General features: G+C 40.1%; 1 protein-coding gene across 1 annotated transcript in view; it reads right to left on the bottom strand.

Moving 5' to 3' along the window:
- PCSK5 (proprotein convertase subtilisin/kexin type 5) overlaps positions 1-15,327 on the bottom strand; it is a 297,459-nt gene that overhangs the window by 38,327 nt on the left and 243,805 nt on the right. The window contains exons 21-24 of the mRNA XM_032774960.2: positions 14,294-14,396; positions 9,705-9,841; positions 6,507-6,710; positions 6,083-6,151 (exon numbers count right to left, since the gene is read on the bottom strand). Coding sequence (XP_032630851.1) covers positions 6,083-6,151; positions 6,507-6,710; positions 9,705-9,841; positions 14,294-14,396 — 513 coding nt within the window. The remainder of the gene's footprint in view (positions 1-6,082; positions 6,152-6,506; positions 6,711-9,704; positions 9,842-14,293; positions 14,397-15,327) is intronic.

The raw sequence follows: 15,327 nt of genomic DNA, 5'->3' as shown, positions 1-15,327 counted from the left end.
TCCGTGATTTTGGGGTGCCTCTCAGACTTAATTTCTTGTTGCAGGCTAGTGTGCATTTCTAGATTTGTTCATCTCTAGGTGTGCCAGAATTTGCATTAACCTTATTTACAATTGCAAGAGACATCAAGAGGAAGCTTGAGGTCTGGGTCTGTATTGTACTGTGCATTGGACTCACATGCGGGTGCCCAGGTCAGCAGATGGATCACAACTGAGCTTCAAGTCTAAAGTCATTTACCTTTGATATTTTGGTAGACAGGGTAGGTGCTAGGTCCAGCACATGCCTTGGTTGCACTAATTGATGTCTCAGCTATTGTCACCTGATGTCCTTATTATTCACCTTGGTGAAAATGATTTGGGGAATTGCACTGGATTAGATTTAAGGATTATGACACACAGAGATGCAGAGCTGATTTATCCAGCTATTGCCTCACACATGATTGGTTTGGTCAGAGGTGCTTGCAAGATGAGTGTGGTGCAGAGGGGCATTGAGCCAGCCCACATTGACAGAACATGAAAAAAATGTGAACAATGAGGTAGCCAGGATAATTTTGGGAATTGAGGGGTGGGGCATGGTTATAGCTGGTAAAATGGGCCTGAGTTCTTTAGGGAGGACAGAGTGCATCTGTAAGATGCTGAGGGGAGGAGCAACATTTGACTTTCTGATCTTAGGGACAGGGTCATGCAGGAGATGAGTATTAGGCACACAAGGTGTGTGATGCTACTTGTTGGTGTTCTCAGTGACTGGTGTCCAGTATGGGTGAAGGCTAAAAGGGACAGGTCCCCGAGGTAAATGACACCTCGGATTGCACAGTTGGACCTTGTGCTCATGTGGGGGGAAGAGCTTGAAGTCTTTGCGAACTGAGGCTCCCCCCCACCCTGTCTTGTGGCCTCTTTCACTTCACCCTTCTGCCTTTCTGCCCTTCTCTCTCCCAAACAGCCCTCCACTTGATCTTTTGAAAGGTAAAAATTGCAGGCTCCATAGCTACAGGGGAAATGTGTTATGAATAGTCCAACTCTAGCCTGAATCACAGCCTGAAAGAGTGGCTTGCTATCCGTGCCTGTTTGCCAAAGCAGAGAGATTTTTTAATACCTTCTCCTCTCTTCTAAAGTCTCCCTCTGTGACACAGCAGCATTTCTAATGTAATAACACATATATTCTTGTCAGCAGCTCATGGAGCATGCTCAAGAGATTTCTCTAATGTCATATTTGACGCTATTGGCTACATCTGACATCTTGTTTCCTTCATTTCTGGCTTCAGGAGAGATTTAGGATGAATTGTAAGATCCACATTGCTAGGGCCAGGGAACTTGAGACACACAATTAGGTGCCTCAGGTTCTGTGTTTTAGGACCTTCTTAGCTAGCATCCACGGAGGCAGGTTTATTAGCTAGATAATATTCTTAGCATTAAAATCAGCAAACATGTCTGTTATGCCACTGCCATCATGCAGCAGCAACCGTTCTCATGGAAGACTCACTTGCAGTAACAAAGATTGAATCACAGAAATTAGAAATGCCACAATACACATTTGCACCAGTCCTAAAATTCATTTATGTGTTTGGTGCCATAATAATAAGCATTGTTGTGTGAGCTGCCACCATTCAGTGTAGTGAAGCAGAGAACGAGAGGATTCATGTTTGCCAGCCAGGAATCAGCAGAAATGATGATGACAAAAAAAAGAAGCGTCTTTAACTCCCTCATCTTATTCCAGTGTTGGTTACAGGACCAACCCCCCCCTCGGTGGGAAGATGAGGATTCAGTATGAATGTAGGCTTTCTACAGCAATGAGGCTGCAGTAGTTGCCATAAGACATGGCCTGGTGAAAGAGCCCTTCTCCATTGCACCTGCAGAATTCTCTAGCACCCAGCCTGGTTAGTTACTAGTATTGTGCACTAGGATAAGAATTAGGGTTAAGACTATGGGTTTGCTTTCTAGGTCTCAGTAAAAATGGCTATTTCACAATACATTGCATGATACCTAGTATCTGTAGCTCTGACTTACACCAGTGCACCCTAAATACATTATTAGTAATGTCTATTTTTTGAGCATTTTCCTATAAATGGTCTGACTGGTCTGTAACAATGTATTTTTGCCTTATCACTGTTGTATTTGTTTTAATAACATCAATAATTTTCATCTCAAAATGGCTTATTATCATTAATTACGTTTCAGAATACCTTTTTGAGAGGAGTAAGGGTCAATACATCCTATGACATGTGGAGACTAAGGCAGAGAAAGGTTAAGTGACTTATCTATTCCTTAAACTAGACTGCTGCTTCTCCTTATCCCAACACTGGGGATTGGGTCATTGTGCAAGCACCTGCCATCTTTATCTGTCTGAGGAGGCATCAAGTTCCATCTGCTTACCACCTTCTTTTGGCTAATCCATTCATCGCTTCCTTGGCTTTCCTCAAGATCTTTCCTACCCTCTGCTGCCATGTTACCTTCACCAGGTCCTAAAACTAAATTACTGAAGTACAATAGCTAACAGAAACTGAGCGTAAAGTTTGATCCTGAAATATTACATTTATCTTTGTTGATCACTTGTCATCAACTTTTACTAAGAGATTGCTGATATAGGTCAGTCAAGACATAAATAATTAGCTACAGCAGACCCAAGTTTTGGCAAGCAAGAATTCTTCTGCCCACCGACTACTAGCAACACACTCAGTTCAATTATCTTAATTAATCTGACCCTACTGAGTATATTTGAAGTTACATGCATTACCAAAGAATCACAGTTTATGAAAAGAAAAAAATCAGCTAAATCTTTGTGATTTGCTGCAGGTAACAAATCCATCAATCAACAAGCTTATTGCAGTGTGTTTGTGATGTAGCCTGCTTTCTTATTTCATTCATTCTATAAGTCATCCTGCAGTCAGTGAAAGCTGTGGTTCACTCACAACCCAGGGTGACAGCAGGATAATAATAGTTAGTTCTTAGATAGTGCTGTTCATCCATAGATCTCAAAACACTAAACAAAGGATGCGTATCATTACTCATTTCACAGAAGAGTCTGAATCTTTTTGTATATCTAAATAAAATGTATCTATATCTATCTACATATTAAGAATCATATCTTTTTAGGGAAGAAAATGACATAACTTTAATTCTAGTTGGGCTGTTAAACAAATCTTCTTTCTAGAAAATAGTGTATACCCAGAAACTCCTAGTGCACTGCTGATTGAGAGTGTCCCAATTACCATTATGCCCTGATCTGAGACAAAATTCCTTAGTGTTGTCAGAGGGGAGATATGTCTGAGACAAGCAAAGACTGCAGGATCAGGCTTCAGAAAGAAAAAGTTACATCTGGCATTTTTGGATGAATACAAATGCATCAAATTCAGTATTTTCCCAGGAGACATAACATTTCACTATTTTGTGTCTTTTGTGGCACTGGGATGTTTTTACAGCCTTTGTCATCAGAAACCACTTTTGGCTGGGCAGAGAAGCATGGCCCAGCTGTTTGCTCTCAGAGGTACGTAGTCTATTCATTTCTGATCAGCTATGAGAACCCTCTTCCTTCGTTTGTCTTAGCTGCAAACTAAGCTAATGATGCAGTCAAAATCTAACCAATTAATAACAGCAAAAAAATAAAAAATATACAAACAACCCTCCCAGAAGCTCTGTCCAGTTCATATTAAATCTAGAACTTAACAATAATGTTCTACTGTAGGGACACATGATAACTTTTGAAATCTGTTCAGGATCTTGCTTTCTGCCTGCTTTTGTGCTTCAGTTTAAAATCCAGTGGCAGCATTTTAAAATAACCATATCCACTGTTCTATCAGTGCATCTGTCTTAGCCAAAAATCACAAAGATTTTCTAGAGTTTCAACCAAACTTTCTGCACCCTGAAGACTTCTGACCTTTTGTTTGTGCTAAAAATTGATCCTCATTTTGCCTGACTCTTGTCAATTGTCTCAAGATTTGATTGGAGCTTTTGGAAACCCTGTTTAAATCAGAACTTCAAAGATAAGGGTCAGAAGGGAACTGAGAAGCAAACCTCACGATGAGTTTATATTTAGGACATTAGAATAGGATGTCCCATTTGCAAACTACTTTAGCCCCTTTTTCTGTTTCCCAGTTATCCATGAACAGGAAGATTTGCATAGCAGCAGATTCTCCACCCTCTCTCCTCTTCTAGCCAACCTTACAACAAGTAGGGAGTTTGGGGAGGGGTAGGACTGCAAGCTTACGAAAGGTCCACACAGTCATATTGAATCCTTCCCTCCTGCCTCCATTTTTACAGTGGTTCTCAAACTGTGGGTTGAGACCCCAAAGTGGGTCAGGACTCTGTTTTAATGGGGTTGCCAGGGCTAGCATTAGTCTCACTGTGGCCTGGGACTGAAGATGAAGCGCGAGCCCTGCCACCCTGGGCTGATGCCGAAGTCCACGGGCCTCAGCCTGGGGCGGGGCTCAAACTCCAGCCCATCTCCACCGAGGGTTATGTAGTAATTTTTGTTGGCACAAGGGAGTCACAGTGCAATGAAGTTTGAGAACCACATTCCATTGCCAAAGGAACATCCACAGTCATGAAAGAAGGTGTTGAACTTGTTAGTATTTATACTGAGTAACTGGTCACCTAAGTAAAATGCTATTATGTTTGCTCATTTATCGAATGAACAATTAAGAACATGAGGGCTTGAATAAGTCACTTGTGGTGAAAACATCTGTATGAATACATATTTGTATGGGTATTTATTTGTTTTGTATTATAAAAAAGTAAAAATATCATGATCACATGCATGCAAGCTTGAAAACAGTAAATCAAAGTGATTGTGAATACTGCGGGTGAGAGTGCATTCATGAATTTTCTTCTAATAAATGTTTGCAGATACCTCTTTCAGTATTCACTTTGCTTTAGATGGCTCCATTCAATTTACTGCTGTAGCTAGTGTTACAAAGCAAGAATTTTAACTAGGGATTTGGCCAAACCAAAGTGCCAGATATGAACAACCCCGAACTGTGGAAACTGTTGACATCTGGATCTAGAGTTTGTGATTCAGGGCCATTTCTAATTTTAACACATTTGGATACAGACTGTTGAAAGACACTAGGGCAAATTTCTCTCTCATTTATACCACTATAAATTCAGAGTAACTCTGTTGATTGCAGTAGAGTTACTGCAATTTATAACAAGATAATTAGAGTAAAATTTGGACTCATGTACTTTCCTTTCCTTTAACTTTTTGGAAATTGCTTGACAGCAAAAAGTTCCTTTCTGTGATGTGAATTTCCTCACCATGTATAACTAATCCCCACTTGGACACTATTTTGTCTTCCTGTTGGGTCACCCTGTTCTCCTTCAGTCCCCGGGTTATAGATTCGTCTGTTGTACTCCTGTCAACATAGCCATGATGAAGTCAGGTTTCTTAACACAAATGTATTAAAGCCAGCTAAATTAAACTAACTGCAACATCTTTTTAACATTGAAGTCTCCAAAAGAAATGCCCAAGGGCTAAAAATAGTGGTGAGTTGTCTGTCTCCATTTGAATTAATATAAGGCAGATTAGAATTAATTGTTCTGGACTGAGTAGATGGTATTTATTTGAGGATGTCAAACATTCTGACAGAACCACATTGTGAGTAGGAGACACATTTCTTTATCCTCATGAAAAATTACTAGTATTAATCAATTTTTGAGACACTGAAGCTCAGCAGAAGTAAATTGCCCTGTAATGGAGCCTGACTTTACAGATGTTTCTTCAAAGAAGAGAAATAGTCTAGTGGTCTGTGCTCAGGCCTAGAATGTCTGAGGTCTAATTCTGGTTCTGACATAAACTCTTTCTGTAGCTTTGGGAAATTCACAAAACCTCTTAGTTGGGGTACAAATACTTAAATATCTCAGAAGAGTGTCATGAAGATGAATTAGGTAAAAATCATTCTCAATGTATAGTGCACGCTGTGGCCAAAATATGGCTCTGTGTTCAGGAATCACACCATCTGAAATGCAGCTTGCTCTGGGACAGAATGAGCAGTACTCATTAACCCCACACAAGGATTTAGGATCAGAGATGAAAAGGAATAATATATCCCCAACTGAAACTGCCAGGGGAATGGCACCTAAAAACAACACATACCCAGCTGACACATCCGGCATCCATCTGCACATGGCACGCAGTCTTCAGAGTTAGGGTCCTCCACTTCACCTGCGCATTGAAGGTTCCAAGTTTAGGGTTAATTCTAGCAAAATGAAGGGTCAATATTTAAAGCATTCAGCAGGGATACTGAAAATAAATGTATAAATCTGGCCAAACCCTAAGGGTATTATTCATACTTGGAATCACTCATTTTAACTCAGTGTGATTCTTCTTCCACTTACACTTGTGTAACTCGATTCACCTGAAGGGACTGACTCCCAATTTACATGGATACATATGAGAGGGGAACCAGAACTTGAATTAAGGCTGAAGGATTTGGTCTTTTTGTGTATCAGAAAACAAGGGCCAGATTTTCAACTGAGAATCTGGCCCAGGGATATTATACCTACTGGCGGGTGCTTACCTTCTCTACACTCATGCTTCAGACACCTGTTATCGGTGAGATAATATCCCTTGAAACATCTGTTGCACTGGGTGGAATCAAGGCATATTTCACACTGCTCTAAGCAAGACAGACAGGCGCTGTTCTCCTCTGAATGGTAGTAGCCTTGTGGACAGCTCTCTCTGCACTCTCCCATGTACAGGAAACGTTTTTTCCCTCTCTTGTCTGTGCAACAAAAACACAGTGGGGGAAATAGATCAGCAGTAAAAGAGACACCATTTAGCTAAGGCAGAAAAAGTAGTGTTAACATTGAACACCAGAGCTTCAGCTGATGGTCAATTAGTGAGGCTCAGTTGAAGTCAAAGAAATTATTTCACCAGTTTACACCAACTGAGGATCTGTACCCAACACTTTCCACAGTGTTGGGAAATTATGGCACTAAAAATTTCATAATAGTTATTTCAAGTGTACAAAACTTTAAACACCCCCACAATCCCCAAATATGGACAGAGATGCTTCCATGATTGGGACTCTCACCCTGAATTCTCCTCAACACATCTGGGTGTGACAGAAGAGGCCCCTCCCTGAACTTGGATATCTTTCACTTAGACTTTGGGGAAGCTTGAGTCTTCATTGGAATCTTCATCCTGATTACTCTGAATCTTGAAAGTTTGGATTTTGGATTGAATTTAGAAGTGTAAGTTTGTCTATTTTATACTGAAGCACCCATGATCTCTAGTGTTTCAAGGTAAAAACTGGCAGATCCACTAGATGAAAGCCCCCGCCCATGTCTACTCCACAGAGTCATTTCAGTAGTGAAACCTCTACCCTGAGGCTAACCCACCTCCTACCTGAAACAATGTAACTTGTGAAAGCAGGTATAACTCAGTGCGCTTGCATTGCAGTGTACGGAGCTCTTTACAAGTCACCTTACAATACTATTTTTACTGTGCTAACTGTATTACGTTGCATCAATATTTTCCCCATGACAATTTTTGAAGCTGCAGATAGAACCTAAATATTATTAATGGGTAGTTGCTCTGCTATCAAAAGAGCTATTCATACACTTTTATTTTTACTTTTTGTGTGTGAATTTTGGTTATTCATGAAAGTTGCAGAATGGATTCTAGTCTACTCAGGTTCTGATACTGTGACTGTTACCGTGGTATCTGCCTCCCTGGGTGCCCATAGAGATGGAAGTTCTGTATTGCTGCCAGAATAGGGGCAGAATGGGCAGCAGCAGTGCAAGCTTTTCCCCACACTGTTGTGATCCTGACAAGAAGATACTGCTTATAGGGGTAAAAGTGTGGCTTAGCCTCTGTGTCCATTTGGTCTCAGCCTCTGGAATGAGATTGCCAAGGTGGGTACCAATTAGTACATATTGTAATAGTGTTTTTTGTAATGTAGACATCTATGAATTGAGAACTGGACTGAGACCATCAACTCATGTATTTCACATTTGAGTTGTCAGTGTCAGTCAGATACAAAAGATTTTGGGTCACTACCAACCTGGTCTGAATTTGAACTGGCTTCTTAGAAGTGAATGGCTCCATATTCCCTTATCAATACTCTGAGTCAGTTCACCAATAACAAGCTTTAACTCAATTATTTTATAAAAAATGTTATTTGATTAGTATTTGGGGATCTTAATGGAAAATAATACCTAATAAAAAGAGAGGTTCTTTGGAAGATGATCTACATTTGAGAGACGTTAAGCCTGTCAAGGCAAGTGATTCAGATACCTTTGTCCATACAACAAACTTGTGCTGTGTTGCTACCACTTGGTAGGGCAAAGGCCTGTATTACTTGCACAGTCAAGCTCTTGCGGAATTTATGATGTTGTAAGTTTTGCTTGCTCATTTAGTCAGAAGTGACAATTAGAAATACCAACAGGTGTATAGAATTGTATGTATAAATCTTGTAGCTGCTTGTTTGCCCATTGGTACATAGAGTTTAAATACCTCTGACAACATAAAATTGTGGTTTAAGTAACATAAATATTGTCAGGAAAACATTATTCAAAAAAATATTGTGACAAAGCCACATAATCCTTTCCTGTCTTTTCAGCAGCTGAATACTCTTTACTTTCAGTAACTTTTTAGATTATACCCCCACAAATCTAACACATGTTCACGTACAGTACTTTGGGGAAATCTACCATGCTCTACTGTAATTTCAAAGTAAAAAAGAATTCCTTCTATCATGGAATTCCCTGTATTATCTGTTTAAATATAATCTGTTAAGAGATTAGATTAGATTCCTTTTGTGTGGATGGTAGTATTCCCTTTAGGAATATGGAAGTGGGATATATCTGCATCTGATCTAAATCTGCTTTAGACAGGATCCTGGTGATCCCATATCTCCTGTTATCTACCTTGTTCTGCAATGACTGTTACTGTTATGTCCTTAGCTCCCAAAGAGTAGCATTTTCTGAGACATACACATTCTCACTGTAATAACTATTTGAAACATACATTTTTCACTGCTAAACAGGAGTACCGGAGCTGAAACATACTTGTATTCCTACCAAAGTTAGTTGAAGTTTGGATTTTGGAGTCAGGCTTGACTCTACCTCTGTAATGTGCCTCAGCTAGAACACTGAATTAGAACACACAGCCTGCACCAGCTATGGAAAAGTTCAGACTTGGGTCAGAATCTGGATCTGAGCTTTATGACTCTGACACATGGCTCACCTTTGAATATAATTTAATATATTTCTTCCAAGCAGGGGGGCAGTTAGAAGCAGATGGAAGATGAAGCTATTGTGGCTATTATACCTCTTTCATTTAAGTGAATTGTGATGAAAGAGAAGACTTTTTTCTAGTCTGGGTTAGCACTAAAAGGCTTCCAGGGTTGACTAGATCGCCTAGTGCAGCTTTTCTATTTCCATACTTAGTTTTTCTGTTTTATTTAACCAAAAACATTTCCTTTAATTTTTTTTTTTTGCCTCTCTAAAGACAGGCGTAATTCCAGATACATTAGGCTCCCTTTGTTAGATAAGTAATGAACGGACCCAACAAGAACAGAATACATCTATATTTTCAAGAGTGTTTTTCATACAAACTGAATTCCAGGACATTATACCAAATTAAATCATGAGGATAGCCCGAAACAGTGGCAGAAGTTCCACTGACATCAGCATGGCCAGGATTAGTCCTGAGAGCAGAGGCAAAGAGTAATTAAGAGGCTAAGGAAAAAGTTGTAAGAAATCTGACTTACCTGTACCACAAGCAGTACATTTGTTTGGTTCACTTCCACTGCAATCCATGCAGGTATGATGGCACAAATGGCATTGGTTGTTAAATTCAAATTTCCCTTTGGGGCACTGCAACACACACCGTCCATCATCAAAAAATCTGTGGTGGCAGGGAAAGGCAAAATACCACAATTAGAGTCTATAGCTATCTCTTCATCTTTAAAACAAACAAAAAGGAAACATCCCTTCTCACCCAGTTATATTTATTACTTATATTTTTTGCACTTCACTTTTAATTTCCCGCTGATTTTCTTTACAACATTTGGAAAGATAAAGTGAGAAGCCAGCTAAGCCTTTAACTTCAATCTTATACTTCAGATTTGAGTTTGACTTTTTTCCCCACAGAAAATCACTTATCTTGATGTCTCTGTACCACAAACTCTGAAACATTCCTTATGTCTGTTGAAAAAAAAAGCAAGAACATGTTTCTGCCACGGAAATTATCTATGAAAAAATCTAGGCCTGTGTCAAAACTTTCTGTTTGTTTTCTTTAAAGATTTGCTTTGAACTGCCCATGGGACTATTGATAGTGCATAAAGTTAAACATAAATGTGTAAATCTTCACAGGATTGGGGTGTTAGGGGCTGTCCCAATATGAGGATTATTGTTGAATCCTATGAGGGTTATTGCTGAATAGTTTTTAATGCTGGCTAATGACTCATCTTCTCCAAAACATTTTTTGATGAGTCTGAAGGAACTGAGTGAATGTGGTAGCAACATAACTGGCCCAGGTTCGCCATTATTTTTTTTTTTTAATGGTTTTAATCTTAGTGGAGGAAAAGATACATATTATAAAGATGTGGCCTTTGAGTAATTATGGAGAAAGATATATGAAAGAAAAAGTTGAAGCAGTGGGCTGGAACCTCAAGATGTCTTAAATATAGCTAAGGAAAATAATGGAGAGGACTCTGTATTGCCTCATGCACTTCTGTGCTTAAGTCTTTGGCTGGACTGGCATTTATATATGTGGAACCCGATCTTCAAATATGTTTAACATGACAATTAAGGATTGACTCCTTACTTTCTTAGCACTGATTTCAGGACAGTAGTTTCTCCGTATTCTGGTAACAACCACGTTTCATTAGAGAGCCCTATTTTGTGCCCCTGTAACTTTGGTTTGGTGTGACAATCATCCAGATTTGTTCTGAAGGGAGATTGTTTCCGCAGAATTTGAGGACAATTTGTCAAATGGTCTTTTAGTTAGAAATCATCTCAAAATTACCCTGATTTGCAATGTTGATAATTGTGGGGTTGGACTTTCTACTTTCACCCCTGTTCCAACATGTCAGTTATGTGAAATGTGAAGAGGCCTTTAGCAAAACTTTGAAGAACATGACCCAAGCATTGCATTGATAATGAAATCAAAGGAATTTTTCATGGCTTGGTATGTAGTTAGTGAACATTTTGTACAGCTGTGCTGCCCCTAGTGACAATGTAACTGTCTTTGCTTAATGAGAGGTTCTCATTCTGTGGGTCATTGATGCCTGGGGGAGGAACAGTGAATTTTAGGGTAGGGTGCAAGTTTGCTCCCATTTCCTTCCTCTTGCCTTCTGCTGAAGCAAGATTGCTCCACTGAGGCCCACCCACTTAGCATCCCAAATCTGCGCAGGGGTGTAGTGCTGCCACAGCAGCCTGGAGCATCACTCTGGCACCTGAAATCCAGGATGAAGCTATGCGCCTGCACTTCAGAAAGCTACACTCCGGCAGCTCTGCCTTGCCATTTTCTGAGCCACCCTACGTGTGTGCTCCACTCAGCAGGTGAAGCCCTGTGTCTGGGGGTACCACAGCTAGGAAGAGGGTGTGGCATCGGGGGAGAAGCTGAGCTAGCACAGTTTGTCATTGTCCATCCACCCAAAAGTCAGGGCCTACCCAAATTTCCACTGCTGGCTACGCCTCTGTGTTGCTCACTCAGTAGCAAATGGTTCTGCAGGAGTGCTCCATAAATAAGCAGTTCCCAGGATGCTTTCTTTGAAAAAGTTTAGGAACAAACATATAGGATCAACGGGGAAAAGTTAAGAACTCTACATGGTTGGAGAGAAAGAGACTTTGCATACCTACACACAGCAGTCAGTAGACTTCATCTCTGTTCAGGAGGCTAAGACTGACTTTTAGCAACAAAGCTAGTACAGTAAAGAGAGACCCTCTTTTGCCCTTGTCACAATGTAGTCCTCCTGATAGAAGCTGACAGCTCAGATCCTGCTCCTGAGCTCTATAGATCATGGGATATAGATTTACAAATGAAGGAGAAGTTGTTTTTTTAAATTGAGAACTAAATTGTTTGGCTGGCAAAAACCAAATTACCCTGCTGCATTAAAAACAGATAACAGAATCTTGGGTTTCTGAACAAGGGAGCAGTGCCTAGAACAGATTTCCCACAGAGAATGGGCATGTTCAGTATCCTCATTTTCATAGGATTTCAGAAGGAAAAAAACAATCTTTTCATCCTTTGTAGAAAAGAAAAAGAATCCCACTGTAGGAGATCATCTCTCCGGAATTTTAGCCTGTATTAGAGTACCATTCATTACTCTCTTCAGTGTGAACCATTTAGAACCATAGGACCCTGGAGACTGAGACTTAAATAGGTCTATTTCCAATATATCACAAATAGTATCCACTGTAGATATTTTTCCTCCTATAGTTTCCATTTTGATTTTTCTCTTATCTATTTTTATGTTTGTTGTTTTTTATTTTTGTATTTTCTTAGTAGATCTTTTACAACAGATAGAAGGATAAAAACCCGACTCTCTTTGGAAGCCCTAGATGTAAAAAGAAAAAGCAAAAACCGGTGAGGGACTTGTTACGGTGAAATAAGAGCTTTGGAGTTTAACTCCCTTCTTGTCCAGTTGTATTATGTAGTGTAACCTGTGTAAGGAAAAGTACCTCTGCAAATGACCTACATGTATATTCTAGAATCCCAAAACTGGTGACAGAAGTGTAATAAATGTCGAGCCTTCTAGCTCCACACAAGACTGATAAATTCTGCTTGAAGCCAAATAGGAGACAGCTAAAAGTCTGGTTATGATCATAGCCTCCTAAAGGCCATGGGTACTCAAGAAAGAGAGGAGCTTGATCATTACAGACTGGAACATCTAGGGAGTTTTGTGTAATTTATTATAATTAGATCACCTTGTACCTTTTGTTATGGGACAATAAACAAACAAACCTCCCCTCCCACACAAAAATCTGTGTTACAGTAACACAGAAGTTCCAATTTACCACCCAGAAGCATAGAACTTCAGCTCTGAGCCTGACACTCTGGCCGAACACGTTTGGCTAAATTAATCCATGGTATAACCTACCTAAAGGCAATAGTGCTGCTTTAAGGATGAATTGACCCTACTTTAAGGATGAATTGATGCCACTGGGTATTTCTTGTTATTTCAGAAGTCTTGTCATAGACACTGGTGTTATAAATTGTATGTTTGCTTATTTTTTGATGTGTTCTTATGCCATGGAAAAAGCTTATAGGAGCTGATTCTGATCTCACACCAGTGTAAAAATGGAGTAACTCCACTGAAATCAGTGCAGTTACACCAGAGCAAAACTAATGTGAGTACAGAATCAAGATGACACCTTCTCTATTAGAAGAACATGGGATTTAAAACAAGAGGCTATAATAGTTCCCTTGGATAAATAGCAGAGGTGACCCTGAGCTGCAGAATTCATATTAGTTTCAAACTTTCCCAAAGTTTGAGCAGTGGTTCAGATTGGGATTTAGTTCAGGACCTGCTCTAGTAAGGAAGTATTTAGATATATTTTAAATAAATAATGATGTCTTAGTTAGACAATAATCCTTTCAGGACCTGTATGGTAATTGATATCATGGTTACCATATAAATCAAATATGTGTAGTAAAAATCAGTGCAGATGTGGCAAGTCAAAAATTGGATTACAAATGTCTGAAGATATGTCTACGCTGCAGTTGGACACTTGCAGCTGATATGGGCTCATCGGGATCAGGCTAAGGGTCTCTTTAATTGTGGTGTGGATGTTCGGGCTCTGGCTAGAGCTGGGCTATGTGACTCTTCTCCTCCCCATTTAGGGTCCTAGAGCCTGGACTCCATCCCAAGCCCAAACATCTACATCACAATTAAACAGACCTGTAGCCCAAGCACCATGAGCCCGCATCAGCTGGCACTGGCCAGCCACGGGTTTTAAATTGCAGTGTAGACATACCCTGACTGTCACTGATCAGTGTCAGCCTGTGTCCTTAGTGGCATGTAGAGGCCAGTACCTACGACCAACAGTTATGGTTTGCCTGTATGTCAGTCAGGGTTAGCTGATTTCCTTTATTTAAGGAAAAAGGATTTTCTGCTCTCAGGATCCATCTGGGCATGCACTAGTTACCTGTGCAAGCAATTGGTCTCATTTGTGCCCCTTTTGTTCTCCTTCCTTGATCTAATTTTGTTTGTCATACTCGATTTGCCTCATCGGGTTAATGACAGTCTCTTTTTGTGTGTTTGTACATCACCTAATACAGTGGGGCCCTGATCCTGACTGGGGCTTCTACCTGCTACCACAATGTAACTAAACAACAACAACAATCATTTACCTTGTGGCTGCACAGCCGATACAGTCATTCTGAGTTGGTCCTGTGCACTTAGAACAGGATGCTTCACAGAACAGACACCGATCCACACGCTCAGCATATTCCCCTGGCAAACAAAACCCAATTGTTTACTTAAGACCCATAGATCAAATAAAAAACTTTGCCCAATATGTTGCTAATTGAAAAGAAGTAGACACCAAAGTTGTTTTGAATTTCTGAAACTGGCAGTTCTCAGTTGTGTCAACAGGGAACCAACTGCTTATGCCCTGGGTGCTGGAGCACGGTATCTTTTGGAATGATGAGCCCAATGACTTGTTTTCTTTGAGTCTGCATGAGTCTTCCAAAGAATGCCTGTAAGTGTTTGAATTAGCCCAGCTCCTTTTGGCTCAGCTGGGCCTGCAAGGAGGGCTCTATTCTGGTGCACCTTGGAGAGCTAGATAAAGGACACTGCATGAAGGGTAACGGTTTGAGTTGTGTGTGGGATGCATGAGGAGTGAGTCCAGACATCAGATGGGATTTTGAAATTCTGTAGTTCAGGTGCAGTACATTGCACTGTTTGGCAACTATCTGGTAGATACAAGATACATCACAACCATTCAGCTGCCTGTCTGCCTTTGCTATTTCTATCATGTAATCACTGTAGTATCTCCATAAACATTTTGATGACAAATCTAAAAGGCAAACCTTAAGCAACTAAATGCATCCAGAATTGATTGGGAATGTCTTATCATTCCTGTGGAATGATAACCACAAATAAAGTAATGATAACCACAAATAAAGTAATTTCTTCTGAAAATGTTGGGGTTTGATTTTGATTTCACTTAGCTCATTTTGCCCCTGCATAAATCCATAGATTTAATACCTAGCTCTTACAGTGCTTTTCATCAGGAGATTTCAGTGGAGTCATTCCTGATTCTCACCAGCTTGAGATCAGACTGAGTCATAGACTCATAGACTCATAGGTCAGAAGGGACCAATATGATCATCTAGTCTGACCTCCTGCACAAAGCAGGCCACAGAACCCTACCCATCCACTT

Source organism: Chelonoidis abingdonii, chromosome 6 (genome assembly GCF_003597395.2).
Source record: "Chelonoidis abingdonii isolate Lonesome George chromosome 6, CheloAbing_2.0, whole genome shotgun sequence".
Classification (NCBI taxonomy): Eukaryota; Metazoa; Chordata; order Testudines; family Testudinidae; genus Chelonoidis; species Chelonoidis abingdonii.
The sequence above is the reverse complement of the archived record's forward strand: the minus strand, read 5'-3'. Positions and strand labels throughout refer to the sequence as shown.